Source organism: Carassius gibelio, chromosome A22, assembly GCF_023724105.1.
Source record: "Carassius gibelio isolate Cgi1373 ecotype wild population from Czech Republic chromosome A22, carGib1.2-hapl.c, whole genome shotgun sequence".
Classification (NCBI taxonomy): domain Eukaryota; kingdom Metazoa; phylum Chordata; class Actinopteri; order Cypriniformes; family Cyprinidae; genus Carassius; species Carassius gibelio.
The window spans coordinates 14,516,223-14,542,972 of NC_068392.1; the positions used below are offsets into that span (position 1 = coordinate 14,516,223).

Below are 26,750 nucleotides of genomic sequence, written 5' to 3' on the forward strand. Positions count from 1 at the left end.
TTACTTGACCTTAGTGCTGCGTTCGACACCATAGATCATGACATACTCATAGATCGATTACAAAACTATACAGGTATTCAAGGGCAGGCTCTAAGATGGTTTAGATCCTACCTGTCCGATCGCTACCATTTTGTTTACTTAAATGGGGAGTCATCTCATTTATCATCAGTAAAATATGGAGTGCCACAAGGATCCGTCCTAGGTCCCCTTCTATTTTCAATATACAAGTTGCCCCTTGGTAATATTATTAGAAAATACGGAATTAGCTTCCACTGTTATGCTGATGATACTCAGCTATATATCTCAACGAGACCAGATGAAACTTCCCAATTATCTAAGCTAACAGAGTGTGTTAAAAATGTAAAATAATTTTCTCCAATTAAATTCAGATAAGACAGAGATACTAATTATTGGACCAAAAAACACTACACAGAATCTTGTAGATTACAATCTGCAACTAGACGGATGTGCTGTTACTTCCTCTACAGTCAGAAATCTGGGTGTTATATTAGACAGCAATTTGTCTTTTGAAAATCATATTTCCAATGTTACAAAAACTGCATTCTTCCATCTTAGAATTATTGCCAAGCTACGAAACATGTTATCTGTTTCTGATGCAGAAAAGCTAGTTCATGCATTCATGACCTCTAGACTGGACTATTGTAATGCACTTCTAGGTGGTTGTCCTGCTTCGTCAATAAACAAGCTACAGGTAGTCCAAAATGCAGCAGCTAGAGTCCTTATGAGGTCAAGAAAATATGATCATATTACCCCAATTTTACAGTCTCTGCACTGGCTACCTATTAAGTTCTGTATCAGTTACAAATTATCATTACTTACCTATAAGGCCCTAAATGGTTTAGGTCCTGCGTACCTAACTAGCCTTCTACCACGTTACAACCCATCACGCACCCTAAGGTCAAAAAACGTTCCTAGGATAGCAAAGTCCACTAAAGGAGGTAGAGCTTTCTCACATTTGGCTCCCAAACTCTGGAATAGCCTTCCTTATAATGTTCGGGGTTCGGACACACTCTCTCTGTTTAAATCTAGATTAAAAACACATCTCTTTCACCAAGCATTCAAATAATGTATCTTTTTAATTGTGAGTGTAGTTGCATCTGATCACAGGTGCATTTTTATTCATTAGCTTGGGTTAAACTAATTTTACTTTGTTGGATCAGCAGCTATGCTAATGATGTCTGTATTTTGTTTCTATGTTTCGCCTAGGATTTACACAAGCTCCAGTCTGGATCCAGAACACCTGAGAAGAGATGATGCTGACCCCTCAGAGGACCCCAGATGATGCTAACCCTGAATCAACAAACAGAACTAACAATTATTGCTAAATGTGTGACTGAATCATATAATAACTTAATTAATAATATTGATAGTTCATTGTCTAGCTGACTACGTCTTGAATTATTATTATTATTTTTATTTTTTTCTAAAATCCTGTCAAATGTGCACAAACTACTAGCTACTACTAAATATTGTAGAAACATAATTTTCTGTAAAGTTGCTTTGTAACGATTTGTTTTGTCAAAAGCGCTATACAAATAAACTTGAATTGAAATTGAATTCAATGCTCCCCAGACTTGGATTTTATGAAAACTAAATACAGGGCCATTTATCTTCATCTTGAATTTACTGTTGTTTTGATAACTGCTATCTATATACCACCGGATGCTAATTTTAGCTTGGCTCTTGGACTTTCACATGATAAAATGTAAGTCAGCAGAATATTCACATTGTTGCAGGGGACTTTAATCATGCAGATTTAAAGCTAGTGCTCCCTAAATTCAATCAGCACATTGAATGTGCTACTAGAGGAGCAAATATACTTGATACGGTCTATTCAAACATTAAGCAGGGCTTCAGGGCTAAGCAATTAGCACATCTGGGCCAGTCAGACCACATGTCCCTGCTTTTATTTCCAGCTTATATCCCCCTAAGAAAGAGTGTTTCTACCACATTCAGAACTGTCAGGCTACACACAGGAGGAAGATGGAGGATTGCTTCTATAGGGAACTATAGGGAGGTGTGGAAAGGGGTAAACAACAGTACGGGAGCATGAGGTGAGATGCACATTGAGGAAAATCAACCTGACAATTGCTGCAGGACCTGATGGCATCCCCGGATGAGTGTTGAGGGAATGCGTGGATCAGCTGGCTGGGGTCTTTACCATTGGTTCTTTAACCAGTCCCTGTCCCAGGCCACTTTACCACTCTGCTTGAAGTCTGCTACAATAGTCCCGCTTCAAAATAAGACTGAGGATCATTACCACTGCCCAGAAGGTAGTTGGCTGTCCCCTCCCCTCTATGGAAGAGTTACACAGTTCCCTTTCTAAAGCTACATTTGTTACTGCACTGCTCAGCGCATTGGGAAATGTCTTAATAGTGACCAGCTGTGAATAATGTGTGTAACACGTCGATAGAATTGACCCGGAGGTAATATACCCTCGGTTGATGACATCATCGGAGCGTGCCTGCAACACGGGGCTATAAATATATAAGCCACAGGTGCATCAACCGGTCTTTTGTCTTCAGATAATTATGTGCATGTGTGCGTCAGGAAAATTCTTTCATCTGCTACAGATCTTCGTTAGGATGATCCCTTTCCATGTCTTAACTGGATACACACATTATTACTGTTTTGTTTGTTGGGGAAGAGCACGTGGTTCTGGCTGTAGAGAAAGGCGAGTGCGAGCATTGTGAACTGTTCACTTTCAAGAAAATGCTTTGCTCTCGTCTGAACTATTCCCAGACCGCACCCACATTGTCATCATGGGGCTCTCGTAGGGATCTGCATTGACCAACGAGCGATGGGTCCGTCCCTTTCGCTTGCTGCATCACCTGATCCACGCATCCCTTCTCATGATCTCGAAGCGCGCTCCAGTGCTTCTTCAGTTCACGAGGGGGATGATATACCTCTTGGACTTACCAAGCTGCAGGTCAGGGCACCAAGCTAGTGGCTCTAGGTGCACAAGGAAGTGTTCGCTGAGCTTCGTCGAGCCACAGATTTGTCTCTTTGTTTTGGGCACAGCTGTCTCCCGCTCGAATCGAGACCATTCGGCAGACCATGAGCGAGGTCAAGCTAGACCAAGATCGCACTGTTCATCAGTACCAAATGATGTTAGGTTTCATGGCTTCAGCATCTATGGTGATTCCTCTGGGGCTGTTGCACATGAGACCGTTTCAGTTGTGGCTAAAAGCCAGAGGATTTCATCCAATAGCCAATCCTCAAAAACAACTAAAAGTGATGCGCCGCATTCTTCGTACACTTTCTCTGTGGCTCAGACCCTGGTTCCTTGCCTTAGGTTCCACTCTAGGGGCACCGTGTCATCGCAGACAGCTAACGACGGATGCCTCCCTGATGGGCTGGGGAGCAGTCTTTGTTGGCCATCCAGCTCAAGGGGAATGGGAGGGTCATCAGCTCTAGGGGCACCATGTCGTTGCAGACTGCTAACGACGGATGTTACTCTGATGGGCTGGGGAGCAGTCTTTGTTGGCCATCCAGCTCAAGTGGAATGGGAGGGTCTTCAGCTCGATTGGCACATCAATTTCTGCGGGATGATGGCCATATTTCTGGCTCTGAAATATTTTCTCCATCAATTAAGGGGCTGTCATGTCCTAGTACGGGTGGACAACACAGCAACAGTCTCTTATAGAAATCACCAGGGAGGTCTGCGCTCACGCAATCTGAACAGAATAGCGAGGCAGATTTTTCTTTGGTTTCAGGACAAGTTCCTGTCAATCAGGGCTTTTGACATTCTATGTGGGAGCAGATTTACTGTCCAGACAGACACTACAGACGGGGGAAAGGAAACTCCCACTGTAAGTAGTTAAACAGATTTGGAAAAATTTTACAAGGTGGACCTCTTAGCCTCCCAACAGACAGTGCAATGTCCCCTCTACTTCTCTCTGGGTCACCCAGCCCCCCCTGGTTCTGGATATGATGGCGCACACATGGCCCAAAATGCTCCTGTATGCATTTCTCCAGTTTCTCTGCTCCCAGGAGTTCTAGCCGGAGTTCGCCAACAAGGGTTTTGCCTCTTGCTGATATCACCACGTTGGCTGAACAGAGTGTGGCTCTCAGAGATAATATCTCTCCTCGATGGCTCGCCATGGGCAATTCCGGAGAGGAGGGACCTTCTTTCTCAGACAGAGAGCACGATATTCCATCCCAGGCCCGAACTGTGGAATCTTCATGTTTGGCCCCTGATGGGTACCAACTGAGAAACACAGGGCTTTCACCGATGTTATTGAGACCATTCTAAGTGCTAGGGCTTCCTCAACTAGATACATTGTACAGAATGTAGATCCAGTAAACAGCCAGATTGCTTCAGTTCTGGACTTCATGAAAGAGAAGTTATCAACAGGCACATGCCCTGCCACTAGTGCTGTAGCAAGGGGTGCCCCCTTCTTGTGGTTTTGTAGCTACCTGCACTGTTATTTTCTATTTTCATTAATGATTTGTCTTTTGTTTTGCGGTGTGCCACTACTGCCATATTCAGATGACTTGACTATTTTTGTTTCTGATTATGACTCTGCCAGACATAATTATGTATTAAACAATGAATTAAAATTGATAGAAAATTGGAACATAGAAAATAAGTTAGTTATTAATGTTGCGAAGAGTAAATGTATGATGTTGGGATCCAATCATCTTTTAAAAGATACCCCTGCTTTGAATTTATTAGTTGGTGGTTTGATCATTGAACAAGTGGCCGAGACCAAATTGCTTGGCGTGATTGTGGACAGCGGGTTTTGGAAGCTTTAGAATAAGTTCTGCCAGGAAGACTCAATTGTTAGCGTCACCTATTACCTTCTCAATTGTCCAATCACGTTCTAATAATAAAAGTATAAAAGAACCTGTGCTTACACTTGTCTGAGTTTGCAGATGCTGAACGCTTCACTCAGTTGCTCACGTTCAGTTGCCGACCAAAAAATGTCTAAAAACTCGCAATATATTTGCGAATACTCCGATTCTGACAATGAAATCGTCCTGCCATCTCCTTTTACCGCTCGCCGAAGTGCGCGTTTGCAGTGCCGCACTTCACCATGGGCTCAGTGTTCTTCGGAAAATATATCCAAAGCTCTCGAAAATGCCGGAATACCAATAAGCCAAGGTCTCTCAAGAGAAGACATACTTTCTCTCGCCTATAACACGCTGGGCTATCCCCCAGTTCCTACCCAAATGACTCCAAAACCTTCAACATCGACAACTCAGAAAAAACAGACCGGAAAGAAAAGAACGGCTAAATCATCTTTACCAGTTCCCACAAAAAGAACATCACAACCTGCCAGAGCACCATCTCCACCTCAATTCATCCAATCCACCGATATGAATTTCCATCTCATCTCTGCTGTTCAAAATCTCTCCAAAACAGTCAAAGAACTACAATCAAAAATGAACATTCTTTTACCAGTTCCCACTCAAGTACAGATCTGGCAATACACTCCTCAGCTATTCCTCAGTCTCTTCCTCCCCCTTCTGGATTTAGTAACTATCAGAGCATGCCATCGACTTCAGCTTCCTCGCCACCTTCTCAGCTCACTATCCAGACACCTTTTCAAAATGTCTCCGCTTCACCGGCTTCCTCAAACTTCAACCTTTCCACAGCAACTCCAGCACAAGCATTCGGTAGACGTTTTGTTCCACCAGCCGCCGCAACAGTGTCTAACCATTTAAGAAGCAATATCATCCAAGGTAAGGACATCAACCTTGCTACCTCACTGCTTCCTTCGCCTGCTGCCGACAGGAAAATGGTTGACTGTGGTGACGTGGCAGTACTTCTTAAAACTTCCGATCCCCGTTTACAACAAAATCTCTCGTTTGGCGAATTCGTCATTGCATTCAGTATTTACAGAGACATTCTGTGTCAAACCTACCCCGAGAGAAGGGAAGAGCTAGATCTTTATCTATCAATGATGGCGGACTTCAGTCAAAGATACGGGGGAACTCTATTTTACGAGTACCACAAGTCCTTCTCAGCGAAATCTGCCTCCTTTATTTCACTTTTTAATTCAAGACTAGACTGGTCAGTTACCAACACCGAACTGCTCGTCCGACATTTCGGAGGCCAAAAAAGCTTAACTTGCGCCATTTGCAGTGCTCACGGTGACAAGGCTTCATTTTGCCCTAAAGCGTTTGCTACTAACGATCCAGCTGCTGTCCAAGGTCCTGAAAATGTAAGCCTCTCTTCAAACTCCAGAGGTCGCTCTACTGCGGCAGAATTCAATAACGTACCTCTTTGTTTTCAATTTAATGAGGCCATTTGTTCTTTCCCTAATTGCAAATTTGATCATATTTGTAGTGTTTGCAAGGATCCACACCCGAAATCTGTTTGTCCACGCGGGTACAAACCTGCACCCCGAGGGAAAGCCCTAATTCGGAAAAATTTTGAATAAACACCCATCTACTCCTATTAATATTTCCAACCTTTCAAGCTACCTCTCTTCTCACCCCGATCTGGTATTTGTTGATTATTTAATCACCGGTTTGTCCCAAGGGTTTCGGGTGGGTATCCTTTCTCCTCTTTCTGCCTCTTTTGTTGCAAAAAATTTGCAATCTGCTAGACACGAACCTGATGTGGTTTCAGTTCTTTTAGATAAAGAGGTTAATAAAGGATATGTTATCGGCCCCTTCACTTCTCCTCCTTTTTCTCCATTTCGGATTAATGCCATCGGCATCGCAACTCGCAAATATTCCGGTAAAAACGTCTAATCTTTGATGTCTTCCCCACATTCCTCCAACGTAGCTAGCGTTAACGAAAACATTCCCCTAACACCTTTTTCTCTTCTCTTCCTTTTTCTCCCCTAACACCTTTTTCTCTTCATTTCTCTTCATCACCTGTAGCTCAACTGGTAGAGCGTTGCATTAGCAAACAAGCTAGCGCAAGGTTGGGGGTTTGATTCCCCGGGAACACATGATAGGTAAAAACTGATAGCCTGAATGCACTGTAAGTCGCTTTGGATAAAAGCGTCTGCTAAATGAATAAATGTAATTTTAAAATGTACATTTTCATTACGCTACGGTGGATAACGCCATCCAGTTAATTAAATTAGCTGGTCCTGGTGCTTGGTTAGCCAAAGCTGACATTACCAACGCTTTTAAAACTATGCCAATTCACCCATCTGATTGGCCGTATTTTGGAGTGAAATGGAACTCAAAATTCTACTTCGCTGTGAGGCTCACGTTCGGTTGTAGAAGTAACCCGCATATTTTCAACAGTCTCTCAGAAGCTCTGTGTTGGATTCTACTGAACGTCTGTAAGCTTACTTTCATTTGCATTTACTAGACGATTTTTTGCTAGTCGACTTTCCATCTTCACAATCTTCCATCCTTAAACAAATATTTAGCGATGTCGGTGTTCCACTCTCTGCCGAAAAAACATTAGGCCCTTCTACTTCGTTAGAATTCTTAGGCATTTCCCTTGACACAGTCAAAATGCAAGCTTCCATGCCACAAGAGAAACTCCTAAGGATCAGGTCGTTTCTGGAATCTTTTTCCTCTCTACGCTGCGTCACGAAACGAGACATGCTCTCTCTGCTCGATCACCTCAATTTCGCTATGAGCATCATACCACAAGGCAGAACATTTATTTCTCGGCTGTTAACTATGGCCCATTCCATCCAAAAATTAAGCTATCCGATCCAGTTAGATGACGGATGTCTCCCCGATATAAAATTTTGGACTCAGTTGCTTAATGATTAAACGGTATTTCTTTCTTTTACAATGACGCCTTTGAATCCTCCGCAGACCTTCATTTATTTACCGATGCTGCCCCATCTATCGGCTTTGGTGGGTTTTTTCGAGGGCAATGGTTCGCAGAGAAGTGGCCAAATGAATTCCCTAAGAAAGAATCAGGTCCTGTGTCTTCTGCGCTCTACGAGATTTATCCTCTAGTAGTTGCTAGTGTAATCTGGGGTTCAGCGTGGTCAAGGAAACGCATTTTGCTGTTTTGCGATAACGAAGCCACTGTTGACACGCTCTCCCGCTTTCGTTTTCAGACGTTCAGACGGCTTTGCCCTTCAGCCAATACAGAACCAACACCCTGCCCTCCCCTATCAGCAACTATGTTAAATTAGACGATTTGCAAAGATCAGCTAGGCATTATATGTGTCACGGTTCATGAATGCAGCTGTATTCATGTTACGTCATGTTGATTGTTTCATGTGGGTGTTGCCGCTGATCGTCTGATCAGCGGCAGGTGCATCTCATACCAGCTGCCTATTTAACACCCTGTCTTTCGTCTCTTGTTTGTCAGATCGTTGTTTGAGGTCCTCTGTGTTAGATGTCTGTTTCTCGTGTTCCTGCCTTGCTTTGTCTCCTGTTTCGGTTCGCTCTGGATTACTACCTTCACACACGGATTATCGTCACCTCACTCGGATCTACCACCACCGTCATCCCTACCAGCGCACTCAACTCACCAACTCACCAGTCTGTGCTGCCATCGATGTTCCTGTGTCACTCTCCAACCTTCCATCATCACATCTTGTACAATAAACTCTGTTTACTCGCTTTTGCCTCCTGTTTCATTTACCAAGTGTCACAATATGTCTAAAGGAGTTGCTCCTTCAACTTTCAAAGCTTACACTTCAGCTTGGTCTTCTTTTCTATTGTTTTTCTATTCCTTCCAGATTCCTTTATTTCCTATTCTGGTTACCACTGTTTGCCCGTTCCTTGTTTTTAATTTCGAAAATCGCAATTTAAAAATTTCCTCAATTCACAGATTGCTCGCTGGGATTAAATTTTATGCTAAATATTTTAATCCCGATTTTCCAAGTCTCTTCACTGATTCTTCCGTTCGATTACTGCTCAAAGGCTTCGTTAAATCCTCTACGAATTCCCCCGATAAAAGGTTGCCTTTCTCTCTGCCTCTGCTGCAAAGATTAATCCTTTCCCTACGCAATGGGCTTTTTTCCATATACTCTAATATTCTGCTAGAAGCAGTGTTCTTAACTGCTTTCTATGGATTTATGCGCCCAGATGAATACACTTCAGCATCTAAATGTTTTGATCCTGTCCGTGGTCTCTGTATATCTGACTTACACTTCTCTCCTAACTTCTTGTGACGGTTGGGTTTAGGAGAAACACAAGGAGAGGGTAGGATCCAAATGCAAGTATGGTTTATTGTAACAAAAAGGTAAATACAAAATAAACAGTCATGGGAGACAAACAAAACCAAAACAAAAGAGGAAACCGGATGAAACGGGAACTCGGAGGAAGCGAGAAGGTAAGGGGAAGTCTCGGGAGACGAGAACAATTCACACATAAGGTAAGGACTCCATACAGACAACAGAGAAGGACAGCTCTATATAGGGAGACTAATGACAAAGGATTGTCAACACCTGTGCGATTTAATTGGAGTGCAATTACTGTGAAGACATGACCAGACTAGAGGAATTAAAGTGCCTATGGTGAAGTGCCTAAGGAGAAGTGAGCTCACTAGGGAACACCCAGGAAAACAGAGACTGACAGCGTGACATTACCCCCTCCCCTACGGAGCAGCTCCCAGATGCTCCACCTGAAACCCCGGAAAACACAACAGGAAAAAGAGGTAGGAGGGAGGTGAAGCGGTGGCGGACTAGGGGGAGGGACGGAGGGTCAGAATACAGGGACAGGAGAACCAGAAGGATGGACAGACAGAGAGCCAGGTAGAATGGAGAGACAAAGACAGGACAACCAGGTAAAATGGAAAAAACAGAGACGGAACAACCAGAGGGAATAGAAAGGCAGAGGCAGGAAAGTGTAACACAAAACAAGGAGTCCCGGAGGGTGGTGGACCGGCGGAGGATGAAGGGGAGGGATGGAGGGCCAGGTCCAAAGAAGGAGATAAATAGAAAAACAAATGAAAACAAAAACACAAAAACATGGGTACATGGAGGACATCAAGTGATGCCCATCCGGGCAGAACAGAGGGCCATCACACCCATGTGGTCAAGGCAGAAGCCCCCCCAGGGCGGAGCGGAAGACCACCACGTCCTCGTGGTCAAGGCCAGAGTCCCCCAGGGTGGAGCGGAAAACCACCACGTCTTAGTGGTCGGCCCAATGGGAGGATGAAGATCACCAGTGACTTGACTCAGTCCTCGAAGATCACCGGTGACTAGCCTTGTCTCTGGAAAGACCATGGTATCTAGTCCGGACTCTGGAAGGTCATCAGTGACTAGCCCTGACTCTGGAGGGTTCACGGGAACCTGACTCGACCCTGGAAGGTCAACAGGAACTAGCCCTGATTCAGGAGGGTCAACGGTAACTAGCCCTGATTCTGGAGGGTCCACGAACACCTGACTCGACTCTGGAGGGTCAACCGGAACCTGACTAGACTCTGGAAGGTCGATAGAAATCAGACTTGATTCAGGAGGAACAACTGGAACATAACTCGACTCTGGATGGTCAGCAGGAACTAGCCCTGACTCTGGAGGGTCAACGCTAACTAACCCTGATACTGGAAGGTCAACGGTGACTAACCCTGACTCTAGAGGGTCCATGAACACCTGACTCGACTCTAGAGGGTCAACCGAGAACTGACTCAACTCTGGACAGTCAATGGGCACCTGACTAGACTTAGGAGTGCCTGTGGAGACGTGAGACGCCTCTGCTTCGGGCAACGCCTCTGGAACGGCCTCGGGCACTACCTCGGTCACCGCCTCGGCCTCCGGAACGGCAGCGGGCACCGCCTCCGCCTCCGGAACAGCAGCGGGCATCTCTTCGGGAACTGCCTTGGTCACCGCCTCGGCCTCCGGAACAGCAGCGGGCACCGCCTCGGCCTCTGGAACAGCAGTGGGCACCGCCTCGGCCTCAGGAAAAGCAGCGGGCATCTCCTCGGGAACTGCCTAAGACACTGCCTCGGCCTCCGGAAAAGCAGCGGGCACCGCATCGGCCTCCGGAACAGCATCGAGCATCTCCTCGGGAACTGCCTTGGTCACCACCTCGGCCTCCGGAACAGCAGCGGGCACCGCCTCGGCCTCCAGAGCAGCAGCGGGCACCGCCTCGGCCTCCGGAACAGCATCGAGCATCTCCTCGGGAACTGCCTTGGTCACCGCCTCGGCCTCCGGAACAGCAGCGGGCACCGCCTCGGCCTCCGGAACAGCAGTGGGCACTGCCTTGGTCACCACATTGGGAACGGCCTCGGGCACCGCCTCGGCCTCCGGAACAGCATCGAGCATCTCCTCGGGAACAGCCTCGGGCACCGCCTTGGCCTCCGGAACAGCATTGGTCACCGCCTCGGCCTCCGGAACGGCCTCCTGGACGGCAGCAGCCCGCCCGGGAACGTTCTCTGGGTCTTGAGGAACGGTAGACGCCTGTCTCCTCCACCCTCTATGATGGAGAGTCGGTGGCACCTTGACTGGCGACTCAGGCGTTGACACCGTTGACTCAGGGAACACCCGGGAAAACAGAGACTGACAGCGTGACACTTCTTTACACTTTTTCTTAAACAATCTAAAAATGACTCTTCTGGTTCTGGTGTTTCCATAACAATATCCAAAATAAGCAATAATTTCTGTCCCTTCTCATCTATGATTAGATTCCTCAAAATTTGCCCTAGATCCTCAGATCACTCACCCCTATTCTCATTCTCTAATGGAGCTCCTCTTTCTAAAACCTGGTTCAGATCTCATCTAGTTTCCATCCTTAAAAACTGTAGCCTATCCTCTTCCCTGTATACTGGACACTCATTTAGGATAGGAGCAGCTACTACAGCAGCCGAACGCTGCATTCCTACAGCAGCTATTAAGATCCTGGGAAGATGGTCTTCCTCCGCATTCGAGTCTTACATAAAACCTGACCTTAAGACCATCCTCGATGCTCAGCAAGCTCTGCAATAATAATTCACGTAAATTCCTATGCAACTACTGGTGGTGGTGCTCTATCTATCTGTCATAGTACAGTTTTCATAATTCATGCCACTCGTCTGTGTGTGGCTCAAGTGTGGCCTTGTCTATGTGTAGCTCAGCACGGCTTAGTCTATGTGTGGCTCAGCGTGGCCTAGTCTATGTGTGGCTCAGCGTGGCCTTGTCTTTGTGTGGCTTAGCGTGGCCTTGTCTATGTGTGGCTCAGCGTGGCCTTGTCTATGTGTGGCTCAGCGTGGCCTTGTCTATGTGTGGCTCAGCGTGCCCTAGTCTATGTGTGGCTCAGCGTGGCCTTGTCTATGTGTGGCTCAGCGTGGCCTAGTCTATGTGTGGCTCAGCGTGGCCTAGTCTATGTGTGGCTCAGCGTGGCCTAGTCTATGTGTGGCTCAGCGTGGCTCGTTACATGTTAAAAAAATAAAATAAAATAATCAATAAATAAATAATAATAATGTTTATATATATTTAAATTGTATTTTAATTAATAAATGGAACCCTATTATAAACCACGAGTATTGAAGTTTTCATGTCTATCATGCTTGTTCTTTGCTAATTATTTTATTTTTATTTTATTTTAGGTACGTCAAGGTAGACAGCTGGCAAGTATATTAATTTTCCATTTCTGGGGGTAGGCTCCATTCCAATAGAATTATTCTTCCACTAGTTTTGGGGGGTCGGCAGCACCCCTGCCTTCATCTTCAGGCAGGAAATACTGAATCCATACCCTCGGACAGCTATTTACGGATGGGACCTACGCCAAATACAACCATATAGCTTGCTGGGTCATAAATAAATGGATGAATTGTTACAATATCTTCTCTGAGTCTTTCTGGTAGAAATGGAAGCTTTAGCATAAGTTCTGCCAGGAAGACTCAATTGTTAGCGTCACCTATTACCTTCTCAATTGTCCAATCACGTTCTAATAATAGAAGTATAAAAGAACCTGTGCTTACACTTGTCTGAGTTTGCAGATGCTGAAGGCTTCACTCACCACCACCCACCCCTCCACCACCAAGATGGGCTCCTCCCTCACCAATAACAAGCATCTTCTCTCCATCTCCCTTACCACCACAGGATGTTCTTCCCCTCCAACCATCCCACCACCACCAGGATGGTCCCTCCTAAAATGTCACGGGGGTTTGCGGCGCCCCTGCCTTCATCTTCAGGCAGGAAATACCGAATCCGTACCCTCGGACAGCTATTTACAGATGGGGCCTACGCCAAATACAACCATATAGCTTGCTGGGTCATAAATAAATGGATGAATTGTTACAATATCTTCTCCGAGTCTTTCTGGTAGAACTGCTACCTTCGGGTTCTAAAAAGCTGAACAAACAGATTAAGGAATAGTTTTTATGCCAAAGCTATTTCTGTTTTGAATACTGTAAAAATTTAAACTAAACATACTACATTTGTGCAAGTAACTAAACAACACCATGTGTTGAATATTACTGTTGCATGTGAGACGTCTTCTGTGTGTAATGTTGTGTCACAGATCCAGTCATATGTGTACTGTTTATTAGATTACAGATTTTTATGCACCCAAAGTACTGCACTCAATTTCGTTGTGCTTGTACAATGACAATAATGTCATTCATTTATTCATTCATTCAAAAGGTTCAATATTTGTAAAAATAAAAAAGACAAAAATAAGAAGAATAATTTTCCATCCTCACAAAAAAAAACCATGAAAGAAAAGTGAAGATGTGAAAAGGGTGTTATCTCTTGCAGAAACAAAAGAAAAAGCCTTCTGCTGTGATTGGCTAACTCAGGGGTCCTCACTTATCCCATAATGTCACAGGCGGTTGCCCGGAAGTATCATAGGGCACCTATCGAACACATCATAGACTTTTGTCAACTTCAGGAATCATTTGTTTGACAGTGCGTGTAAAGGGCATTATGAAGAAACCAAGGCAAGTGAGCATTTTGGAAAGTGTGTTCCTCTGCACCGAGTTTGCTGACACCCGATGACACATTTAATATATGCATTATTTGTCTTGGTGAGGAGCACGCGTATTCAGTGCTTGAGGGCTCTGAATACACTTGTTGTGCGAATTTCCAACGAGAAAGCTCCATTCACCTTTGTCTCTCTCCTCAAGGGATGAGGGACAAGCCTCTGCATCTCGTGGCTTTTGTGCTACTTCTGCTTAGGCATGGCAAAGGTTCAGATAGTGGGGTTTTCAGGTTGAGCTTGCAGAAAGGTTTGAGAAGGTTACGGACCTGCAAGCTCGAGTACTCAGCAGGATCCTGATGTTTTTTCTCTTGGGTTATCGGATATGTGGATAGTGCTATATTGAGTTCATCTAGTGAGAGTCAGGAAATGGATGTGGTTGATGATGGCGATGATAGTGTGAGCACTGAATCCTCTCAACCTAATTTCAGACACACATGCAGGGAATGCTGGGAGTAATGGTGCTGCCACTAAGAGAATGGATTTAGTCTGTTTACATGAAAGGCAGATGCCTGCCCATGTCAGATTAGGTGAGAGCTTTTTGGCCGGTCATAACCTTTCTTCCCCCAGGAGTCTCCTCTTTCTTCCTGACCTGCACATGGGGTTAGTGAGATCATGGGACAGACAGTATTCAGCTCGGCTGCATCTTTTTCAGCAAGCAGATTATGCTAATGTTGAGGGTGTGGCTGAGCATGGATACGCAAAGACACCCCCTTTGAAGTGGAAGCTGGTGAGTATTCTCTTTCAGAGTCAGTTGTCTTCTTTCTGCCCTGCCATCCAGACCACTTCTGGGCGCATATTGATGGCAGGTCACATTTCAATCTGGGAATCATAGACAGAAGACTAGCATGGTCACACTTGACCCTCCTCTCTCTAGGAGTTGGGTGCAAAAGCAGGTGAGCACAAAGAGATGCTGCTTACATCAGGCTCGAAACACTTTGGACTATTGTAACATAGCCTTCAGATGATATACAGTATGTGTTCTTAGCTTAGCTTAGTTAATGAGGTGTCCCACCTGATTAGCTTGTTTCCCAATTTTTTATAGCTATGTTAGTGGCCCCAGGCATCATTCTCACCATGTGGACAGGCACGTGCTGCGGCATGGCTGAGTGGTAGGGATGGGATAAATGATTATTTTTTAAATGATTAATCTAGCGATTATTTTTTCGATGCATGGATTAATCTAACGATTACGATTCGATTTCGATTATCTCCCCATTAATTGACTACTAACAATTTATACATGTTGATTTACATATCTGAATGAAAAAAAACATGAATTCCTTAACATTGCAATGTAACCAATGTAAACTTGAGGGCTTTAAGCTAATACAGAGAGTGCTTTTCCAAAAAAAATAAAATAAAAATAATAATAATAAAAATAACAGTGGGAGCCAGCAGCCTGTCATGGAGAAAAAAAAAATCTCTGAATGCTCCATGTGAAACTTTGGCGTTCCGCCCTTTTTCTATCGTGTCTAATGATTTTGGTTTACATGCACGAGGGAGAGAGAGAGCAAGAAGCGCTCGTGTTGTTTGAAGAATGTGAGTGCGCGAGCACGCTTGAAACTTTGGTGTTTCTCCCTTTTTCCAGTGGTGTCAAAATTATTGGCATTCATTACTCAAGTAGAAGTATAGATACTAGGGTTTAAAAAGACTTGTAGAAGTTGAAGTATCAACTCAAGCTTTTTACTCAAGTAAAAGTGTAAAAGTACTGGTTTAAAAAACTACTTAAAGTATAAAAGTAAAAGTAATGTAAGGAAAAAAATGCCATTAAGAACAAAAGCTTGGGCCGTGCCACAAGGGCCTATTGTGCACTACCCCACCTCCTCAAAAAAAAAAAATTTCTTAAGGCCATAATGACTATAATGTTATATTAAAATGTTCATGTTGAAAAATTTGGGAGGCACTAGGCTACCTGTTTCAGCCACATATATGCCCATTGAAAATGAACTCATTTTAGTACAATGCAAATACATTAAAGAGCTAGAGATATGATGACTAGTTGCCAATAAGTATTGTTATGGTGCAAAAAGTCAAACTTCAGAGGCATGTCATCAATAACCTTGAATGGAATGTAAATGTACATCCAAGCTTAGCTGCAGGACTCTGTGAGGGCAATGGACAAGAACATTGGTGCAGGCTAAGAAACAATTACTCTTGTGTGGTTGACTATTTACAATAAATATTATAGTGCTGTCAAAATGAATGATTAATCTAAGTGATTATTCAAAAACTAAAAATGAAAAATAACTCATAATCCTGATACCTTCTTGATTGATAGCTTCTTGTATTCGGTACATACGTCTGCTATGTCCAGTGTTCAGAGGGTAACGAGTTACAAAGTTGATATAGAGCTTCACAGTCCCACCCACAGCCCGAGAGAGCTCTGGTGCCGGAAGTAAATTTCCCATTCATTTCTCCCATTCACTTTCGGAAAAATCCGTATCTAAAGAGTTTTAGAGCATGTGTGAGGATAACCAGCTACGGCTGAACTCATAAGCATATAACATATCATTTCAAGTGAAAAAATTAAGACAAAATCCAAAAAAAGTCAAAGGTACAAGACTGTGTACATATTTTCATTTCGAGCGCAGGAACTACTCATCCCATAAACCACCGCGCCCCATTGAATTCGACTGAAGCCACAACTGCGAACGAGGCAACGAGCCTTTTGAGCGACATCCAAATCTGATGACGGCCGCTCGCGCGAACTTTTTCCTCCAGTGAATTTTATTTTATATAGTGAATGTGCAGTAATAGCAGTTCTTTCAGTATTAATCGTGTAAATAAATAGTGTTTTATATATGTATTGTGTATTGATTTTTATTTTATCATCGTGTATTTTATATTGTGTGCGTGTGTGAAAGTGGTTAACGATAACGTCAGCAATGGTGCAGTGCTTTGTATCTGACTGCAATCACTGCTCAGTTGTCAACACATGTCGTTGCCATTACACAAATGTTCAGTAAATGCACAAAAAGGTATGTCTAGGCTAAATATTGTTTTGACAGTGGCATTATAAAATGCTTGATATGACTCATTTCATATGGAGGCTACAGTAGCCTAGCTAAAGTGGACGATAATGCTAACTAAAGTTACCAACCTCCCTGCAAAACTCTCAATGGCAGCCAAGGAGATCATGATTGCACTGATAAGTCTACCGTGCAAAAACGCAATACAGGTTTTTATTTTATTTTATTTTTTTATTAATGATCTTCAGTCTTCACGGACCTTCGAGGGGTTTAACCAGACGGTTATACGAGCTCCACCAATCAGATGCATCACTGTGGGATTGTGGGATTGTTCAGGATTGTGGGTAATGAAGTACTTAGCCAAGACATAGCGAATAAAAGGCATTTAGATCAAAACAAGGTTAGTGCCCCCATGATCTTTTTACGTTTATATGAGCATATACTGTTGCTTAGTACAGCCGTAGCTGGTTTTAAGTCTACCATGTATGGTTACGTTTTAATGGCTTATACCCCAAATGTCAATGCAGAAATTGCATTGAATTTTTAGTTCCGGCACCAGCTGTGGGTGGGACTGTGATGCTCTATAGCCTAGATATCACAACATTGTCATTTGCGTCATTAATCGCAAACGATAATTTATTAAAACGTCTCACTACCCAACTACCTACAGTAGCTTAATTTGTGGAGGACGAAGAGAAAGCACCCATTTGGCAAATGAGCCAGTAGTGAGAAATAAATAATAACTTTTAAGTAGGGTCCAGTGCCTTTTCGATACTTTTAAAATGGTACTGGTGCCTCAACGTGCCTGAACCGATACTAAAAAAAAAAAAAAAGAACTACAAAAAAAACTATGGATAACATTAAAGAACATTACAAATATTTAAAATAAATCCATAGCTTTCACCTTGGATGCTCTCATTTCCCAAGTTGTGCTTCCCTTAATCTAAGGCTAATAAATGTATTTCACAATCTGGGTCATTATTTAATACAAAAGTACACATAATGTTTCTACTGTATCTCTGTCACTCACTCTGATATTTAGTTAAGATGAGTGCTGTCTGTCCCTGTCTTAAATCAGTTCTGTGAATGGCTGTATGCTCATTCTTTATAAAGTAGCAACAATCTCGTTTTTAAAATACAGTACTGTGCAAAAGTCTTATGGAAAAGAAAGAATAGTGTTTTCACCCCAAAAAAGGGTTTTAAGCCAGTTACTTATATCTTTTGCTGCAATGTGTCAGTAGGACAGTAGTTTGCCATTAATTTTAATAATAATCTAGCGCGATTTTGAATGCACAAGCAGTTTGACGATGGCAAAATGAATGTTTGGAATTGTAAACTGATATTTTATACTGACAGTGACACTCTACAGCAAAATATATAAATAACTGGCCGAACACCATTCTTTTAAGTGAAAATACTGCCTAAGACTTTTGCACAGTAGTGTATGTACGTATGATTAAATGAAGTATATTTAAATAAGTGTAAGGAAACAGCTGTTTCGTGATTAGCGGTGACAAGCGAAAACTTTACACTAGATGAGAAACCGACTGATCGTGACCTTTTGTAAGCTGTATTTATGACAAAGAACTTCACAGATACAGATATTCTAACAATCTATCGGTAAACACACACCTTGTGTCCTCTGTCTCTGTTTGAGCTCGCGCTGCTCCACTGTGGTCGGCGGATTGAAGAGCGCGCTGAAAGACGGGAGGAGACCGGACTGACGCCGGTTTCATTTGAAATTTAAGCGGACTGACTCTGAGGCGATCGGATACTACTGGTTCCAACCTACTTTTAAGAAATATATTTTTTGATAAACGAACCCAAAACTGTCTATGCAGTGTGATGTGACTTGTGTCATGTTCAGGTGTGATGGATCGCGTATGGACCAATAGGGTGTCGGAATGGTATATGTGTATACTTCTCATCCAACCACAATCAAATTCACTCCATCCTGATGGCGCGATTTATCTGGATAGGTTTTTTTTCTTTCTCTCTCTCTGAACGATAACAATCCGGAATGAAATAGCAGTAACGAAGCTATTTTTTTAAATGTAAGGAGTAGAAAGTACAGATACTTGCGTGAAAATGTAAGGAGTAGAAGTAAAAAGTCGGCTGAAAAATAATTACTCAAGTAAAGTATAGATACCCCAAATTTCTACTTAAGTACAGTAACGAAGTATTTGTACTTACTTGACACCTCTGCCTTTTTCTATCGTGTTTAATGATTTTGATTAATATGCACAAGGGAGAGAGAGAGCAAGAAGCGCTCGTGTTGTTTGAAGACTGTGAGTGTGCGCGTGCAGCCGGGGCTCTCTCTCGTACGCGCCCTGTCATACGCAGTAGTCTATTCTACATCACTCACCGATCAAATAAGGCTTTGACAGCCGCCAAAAAAAAGATCAATGCAGAAAAACCCATGGATTGGTTATATAACGTTGGGCAGAATGTTGATCCGGCCATCGCGTATATTGAGCGCACATAAGGTAAACGTTTTGCAAACGTTTTTTAGAGATATAAAAACCGGTCGACGACCGGTGCGCATATTTTGCGTCTACGTATTTTTTGCGTCGACGCCATCGATGACCTCGACGCGTTGTTCCAAGCCCTACTGAGTGGGCATTCTGTTCCCCAAGGTTTCTGCTAGAAGATGCAACGTAAGTTCCCTAGAAGGGGAACGTCTCAGTTAACACATGTAGCCATGGTTCCCAGAGAGGGAATAAGACTCTGTGTCCCCTTACGATGCCTGGCTCTTGCCTATTTTCAAGTTTCAAGTCTCCCTCAGACAACCAGGTTGTGCCCATTTATACTTACGGGTGCCTGCCTCACACGTGCTTCAAACACCAGTCCTTCTGGCAGCATTACCCAAAGTGTCCGCTACAAGATGCAGCGTGTTGTTCCCTCTTGGGAAAATATGTCTACATGCATAACCCGAGACATTCTCTCTCTCTCTCTCTCTCTCTCTCTCTCTCTCTTGCGGTGTGTGTGTGTGTGTGTGTTCATCAATGAAAGCAGTGCATTAACATAGAGTGGGGATTAAACTTAATGGTTGAACTGCTGTTCAGCAGAGTCACACTGTAAATCTATTATGCAAAGTCTAATTTGCACATTCAAATAAAGAAAGTTTTTAGCATTTTGAAGCATTGCACTTCTAATGCCATTTCAGCAATGCATTTCTAAGTCTTAGATCTTTAGGAAGGCTTTGCAAATGTGGCAGGATGGGCAACTTCCCCTTCCTAATTTCATGATTTGAGGTTTAGCCAATGGACTGGGGCCATGGGTGTATAAGAGCACAGGTTGCAAGTTGCAGGTGTGTGTCATTTTCCGGGGCTGTGACGTTGATGCACCTTGCTGCTTGTGTTGAAGTGGAGTGTTGATGGGTATTGTTAGTCATTAAGACTGCTGGAGCTTAACTACTGACTGTGTCATTTACTGGTGTTTTAAGGGTTGGAGAATTGAATGTGGATGGTTGAGCCGGTAAGGAAAACATGTATGTACAATGTTTGTGTAATGAGGTTGCTTCAACTGAGCGGCTACTAATTTGTATGCTTTACAATAGTTTAGAGTCTATATGCACTCTCCGCTGGCGAGTTTATCTGGGATATCTGGCCACATGAGTCGCGAGAATTCGGGATATTAATCCCAGTGCAACATTCTATCATGAGTATACTTCATCAAGCCGGAAGTCAGGAGAGAATAAATGGCAGTGTAACACTTTCTGTTTGTTTTTAGGCACGTGATAAAGGCAATGGCGTCATTCTGATCAAGTGCGATGCTCCGTGCATTCTCAAAGTTGCTTTCCTGTTTCCATTGGGTTATTCCATGTTTAGTACGGGACTGATATGCTTCCAATGAGCTTTATGTTTTTAAGTGAACTTCTCGTGCTTCCCAAGCTCTGTGTATAAGTGTGTCTTACTGATATTTTTTAATTTTTTTTTTTTTTTTTTTTTTTTTTTTTTAATCATTTTCAAATGGTTTTGTATTTCTGACTTTGTATTTTTGTCTTAATTCATTACTGTGATTTTGAATACTGACTTCATTTAACCATTATTATGGTTGAGCTATACCGCCAAAATGTAACTATTTGATTGTAGTTGTAACTATTTGATTGTAGTGGTTTATGAAGTTGGAGTTTGTTCATTCTTTGTGTCTTGTCAAATAGGGTTTTGATTCGTGTAGACTCGGGCGGGACCGAATAGTTGGTTCCTGCCTGGAACTACAGTTAGTTTAGATTTTGTATTGTTATTTGTTTTACTTGTGTATATCTCTACCTCTAAATGTCCATTGCTCTCTTGTCGTTGGCAGGATCTGGGTACGCGGGGGCAGACGAGTGACCTTCTTTGGGTGGTGGCATCCTTCACTGTGTGTTGTGCTTTTCACTGACATTAGTCGGGCTGTGTGTGTGTGTGTGTGTGTGTGTGCACTGTGATTTTAGTGATTTTCATTAATGGTAATCTTCTATCTGTGACTGCCCCTGTTGGGCGCTTTAACTCCTTGGGTGAAATTCCCAAGGTGGCGTAGTAGGAAAGTGAAATCAACCTGAGTGCTGAGCACGAGTGCAATTAATGCTCCACCTCACCCCATAGTTCTCGCTCTGCCACACAACGTTTTTGGAGTTACTTTCCATCCAATGACAGAACAACATCTGAGTTTGAGGGACTTTACTGTATCTGAAGAGTTTTTCCAAAACGCAATAAATCCATTTTGATTAAGTGTGTTTAAGTATGTAAAATGTGTTTTCTTTACCAAAAATTTGGCAAGATGAAACCACAATTTTCTGTTTCAAACTTTCACTTAGCACCTTTAGGTTATAATAACATTAAACCTAAAATCCAGGTTTTTATTTTGAAAGATTTATTATAAAAATATATTATTTTTATCCCAAAATGCAATAAATCAATTTTTTTTCTCAAAAAACAATAAACACATTGAATAAATATGAAAGTTTTTAATGCACAATCTAGTATTTTTATCCATATATGATAGACTCTGAATTTGTTCAATACTAATTATATAGTAATCAATGCTTGTAAACAAGCACTGGACTAAAAATACATTCATCAGTCATTGCTTCAACAATCTTCAATCTTTTTAATGCTATAAATTAATTGCAACAATAAAATAAAATGTTATCATGAACGAGAACATGACCAACAAAACAGAACAAAGAAGTTGACTAGTTCACTAGTGCTATGTGCTGTATTAACAAAAACATAAATGCCATTAATAAATACACTTACACTGACAAGTTACACAATATCGTGTTCATAATCGAATGTGATTCACCTAATGAATGCGATATATTGTATCTTGTCAGTTATCTAAGGCTCTGTGTATATGCATCTGGATAATTCCCATCTGAAAGCATTTGATGGAGGTTTACCGGTACTATTAATCACAAAACTGGCTTTTCTGATGAGATGCAGATGACAATCACATGCGATTTATCGTCCTGTCCGTGTTAGATGATCAAAAAGTACAATGTAGATGAGTAAAAGTAAGATGCAGAGTGTATTCAAAGTGCCTCCATAACTGTCTAGAGTGCTTGGAATGGTTCACTGTGACTGGTTGTTACTGTCAAGAGTGTGTGGAATGGTGCGCTGTGATTAGTTGAGCAGATATATCACATTCTGCCATTTGAAAAAAAAAAAAAAAAAAAAAAAAGGGAGAAAACATAACCTAATAAAACTGGCTTTTTAATACTGACATGAAACAATACTGATTTTGGTGGAAACTCTTTTTTATTTTTTTTTTATTTTTTTATGGCGTTTATCCCGTTTTGGATGAAACTCTTCATCTAACAGCACACCGCTGTTATTATTGATGGAAAACATGAGCTGTTCAGAACATGGAACTTTAATTATGCATAGTGATGATAAATGTTAAGTGGTGTAAAATTTCATAATTTCAGGAGGGTCAAAAAGAAATATAAATATTCTAAACTGGGGAGCTAGTTTTGAGTTGTGAAACTCAAAACTAATGTGCAAATATAAATAATATTTGGATTTCCCATTTCATGACCCCTTGTAAATTAGAGGTTCTTTATTGGCTTGAAGAATTTTTTTATGTCAGTGGAAACTTTTCATTCCACAAAAGTGTATTTATAGTGGGAAAAGGTGGTTCTATTCGGAAAAAGCTCTTTTGGGAACCAAAAAATGGTTAATGAAATGTAATCTTTCTTTTAAAAAGTTCAGAAAAGGCCTGACATTTTTTGGTGAAAATCGGAAGGTACTGCATACTTTTCACTGTAATTATAACCATGCTGAAAAGCAAGAAGTGTGATTTTAGACTAGCTGCTTACCGATGGTGTGACTGCAAACTGAACCTGATCAATTCCAGAATTTTCTTGAAGATTAGCAGATATCACTCTTCTCTTGGTATCCAAAGAAGGTTGAAAGCTTTTTGACTGGAAGAACTGATCATTATCATAGAGGACAAATCCAATATCTTTATTAAAATCTACAGAAAAAGTGAGATAGTTACAGTTAAAATAAAAATAATTACAAAATACAAGTAAAGGAAAAGTTGTAGAATAGAGTCTGAATCCAGCTTTACCTTCACTGAATCTGACATTCATTTGAAGGTCAACTGTATGTTTGGAATACTCAGCCTCTGTTACTTGCAGCTTAATTCTGTCAGGTAAAAAGTTATCACTCAGCCCTGGAAATATTAAGATAAGTAGATAAGTATGTATTTTAGAATCATGCTAACATGCTTAAATTATAATATATATATTAATCTCTATATGCTCACCAGGTCTGCATTATTTGATTATACATACAGCAAAATAGTAATTTTGTGAAACATTTTTGTGTTCTATTCTATTATATTTTAAATAGTAAATTATTCTTGTGATGACAGTCTAGAGTAACATGATCCTCCAGAATCAATGATATAATCAATGGTTTTGCTGCTTAATATATATATATATATATATATATATATATATATATATATATATATATATATATATATATATATATATATATATATATATATACACACACACACACACACACATTTTCTTTAAAACTTCAGACACTTGCCTTTAAAAAAGGTTAACTGCACTTGTCGGATTGGCTTCTGTCCCTTCAGTGACTGCACAGCCATTTTCGGTTGCACCAACAATGGATTTTGTTCCTCACGCAGAGAGAGTTTCTGTAGAGTCTGTGTTAGTCTAAACACACACAATATGACATCAGACAAAAATTTAGTGATTATGAATTTTCATACCATTATGGTACTGTCAGTGGCAAATCAGCGAGTGTGAAATGTTTGTTACTCAGAAATTGCAGTATGATCAACAGAAGAGTACATCTCACGACTTGCGTTCAGGAGCTGACTGATTGTAGCGACTGCTGATATGGCAATATCCTGCAGATAAAGTAGAAAATGTTTCTTAAGGCAATTGTGGATGGTATTCAGTAATACATGAAATAACATATAGTGTTCTTTGTTATACATGCATTAGTCAAATTAGTATATATGTCTATATCACGTGAAACTTAAAAAAAATAAATAAAAAAAAATTACTGATCAAAAGTACTCCTCGTGACTCACTTGTTTTATATCATTAAAACTGATTTTTGATGATGTTTTTCTTACCTTTCTGGACATGGACAGTAGACCGTACATACAGTTTCAATGAAGGGACTGAGAGCTCTCAGACTAAATCTAAAATATCTTAAACTGTGTTGCGAAGATAAAAGGAGGTCTTACTGGTTTGGAATGACATGAGGGTGAGTTTTTAATGACATGATTTAGATTTTTGGGTGAACTATCGCTTTAACAATTCCATCAACTCCCCTCTGTTAGCTTGTCTGGAGGACATTACTGAACCCCCTGCAGTTTTGCTTATCAAGTAAACAGGTCTGTGGATGATGAGGTGAACAATGGACTGCACTTCATCCTGCAGCATCTAGGCAAACCTGTGACTCATGTGAGGATCCTGTTTGTGGACTTCAGTTCGTCCTTCAACTCCATCATCTCAACACTCTTCCAGATCTCTCTGTTCCTGGCTCTGTCTATCATTGGATCACCAGCAGCAGCTAGTAAAACTATGGAAATTAATTTCAAACAGTAGCACCATCAGCACGAGCGCCCCTCTGGGACATGTGCTCTCCCCACTGCTCTTCTCCCTGTACACCAAAGACTGCACCTTTACTGACCACTCTCAAAGTTTGCACTTTCTTCGCCAGGAGCTTGACTGTTTTCAGAGACGTATAAAACTGTATCTCTCTTTTAGGAATCTGATACTAAAGATTATTCTGTGATATGAAGGATGCAATGCTACTCTATAGTTACTAAAGACTAACAAGATTGGGAGAAACTGTAACCCTTCAGCAACTGGAGCTGCATCCAAAAACAATATGTGAACGACTTATGTTTAATCAGTCTTATGAATGGCGTGACATCACAGGCTGGTGACGTAGCGACCAGGGAGCTATAAAAGCACTTGTTTTGGAACGAATGTCAGCTATTTGTCATTCAACGAAGCTCAGTGTGTGTGTCAGTCACTATATGTTTATGAGTCTTTTTTAGTGTTGTTTGTCCACTGATAAGCTCCATTATATCAAACTTCAGTCAAGAGAAGTTTTTAGGGCTAAAGCAGGTAGCGTTCAGGCTGTGTGTTTTCCCTGCCCATGATAGGAAAAAATAATATTGGGGTAGGGACACATGCAGTGTGTTGTCTGGTTGAGAGCGAAGCACGCAGAATAAGCTTTAGAGGGAGTTGACAGCTCTCTCAGAAGGCTCTCTTTGAGGAGGGAGCCTTCACTAGCATTTCTCGTGGTGCTGGTCACGCTTTCGCCGAAGGCGGAGCAGTGGTTGTGCTCGCGGGTTTCGCTGGCGCCCGCTCTCAGGGTTTTGGAAGCCTGCATTGCGGTCCATCCCCCCAAGGAGAGGGCACAACGCTCCGCCTGTCTTTCTCTGAGGAGACTGACACTTGGCATTGATGAGCTCACAGTTGCACAAACATCAGATGCATAAACATCAGTGGCACAAGCACCAGTTACATAAACATCAGATACAAAACTCCGGCCACGTGCTGAGGAGTGTGTCCATGCTTGTAATCTTATGATTCCGGTCCTTCTGTTGCTGAGGCTCGGCAGGACTAAGTTTGCGGGGATTGGACGTGATCTGCCGGATAGGTTGGAGATGGTTCTTCCTATCTCCGCCTGCATTCCCTAGATCTAGAGCTAGAGCGGTTTCTTCGACATCTGACAGTGAACTCGCAGGTGCAGCTATTTATCACAGAGGAGATTAATATTGTTTATATGACTAAGGGTCTCACAAGGCAACGCGTGTGTTACATCATTTTCAGTTTTTGATGTGAAACACCACACCAGACACGTGTTTACTCGTTTGGTTGTTTGGCTCTATTTAATAATGAGGAATTACATTCAGTATTTATCTGACTATGAAAAGTTAGATATATCATTTTTGATTCATGATATGAATCTTACCAAGCCAGACCATGTATACTCATCTGGTTGTTTACCTGCATTTAATTCTGAGGAATTAAATTCATTATTTATCTGACTATGATAAGTTATATATAACTTATCCATCCACTTATCCAGGGTCCATGCCCCTCACATTTTTATGATTTTGATCTGCGAGCCACTCCCATCTCTTCTATTCTTCTATTCTCTTGCCTAAGCTGTGCTCCTTGTATACACACTAGGTAGGGACTTGCAGGCATTCTCGTTCCCATAGCATTTTTGGATGCAGCTCGAGTACCTGAACGGGAACGTCCCAGATTATGTATGTAACCATGGTTCCCCGAAGAAAATGAGACGCTGCATCTCAAGGCCATACTTCCGGCATCCCTGCCAGATTTCATTCCTAGAAGTTGACGCTCATTCCACCACACATGCTTTCATAGCTTCCTGGTCACTACGTCACCCACCTGTGATGTCATGCCCATTCATGAGACTGATTACACATATTATTCAGAGCTGGTCACGCTGAAGG

The 26,750-nt window shown here is 42.0% G+C and overlaps 2 protein-coding genes across 4 annotated transcripts in view; both read right to left on the bottom strand.

The window, feature by feature from the left end:
* Positions 1–26,750, bottom strand: part of LOC127942648 (adhesion G-protein coupled receptor G7-like) — a 92,454-nt gene that overhangs the window by 64,491 nt on the left and 1,213 nt on the right. For 2 of the 3 annotated variants that reach the window (XR_008149365.1, XM_052538503.1), the window contains exons 5-8: positions 24,058–24,149; positions 23,822–23,952; positions 23,331–23,435; positions 23,077–23,234 (exon numbers count right to left, since the gene is read on the bottom strand). Coding sequence is in view for 2 of the 3 variants with exons in the window: in XM_052538503.1 (XP_052394463.1) it covers positions 23,077–23,234; positions 23,331–23,435; positions 23,822–23,952; positions 24,058–24,149 (486 nt within the window). In the remaining variant the exon portion in view is untranslated. The remainder of the gene's footprint in view (positions 1–23,076; positions 23,235–23,330; positions 23,436–23,821; positions 23,953–24,057; positions 24,150–26,750) is intronic. The other variant, XM_052538504.1, reaches the window with a different exon arrangement.
* The window catches only part of LOC127942477 (adhesion G-protein coupled receptor G7-like), a 163,515-nt gene that overhangs the window by 24,200 nt on the left and 112,565 nt on the right, over positions 1–26,750 (bottom strand). The window lies entirely within an intron of this gene.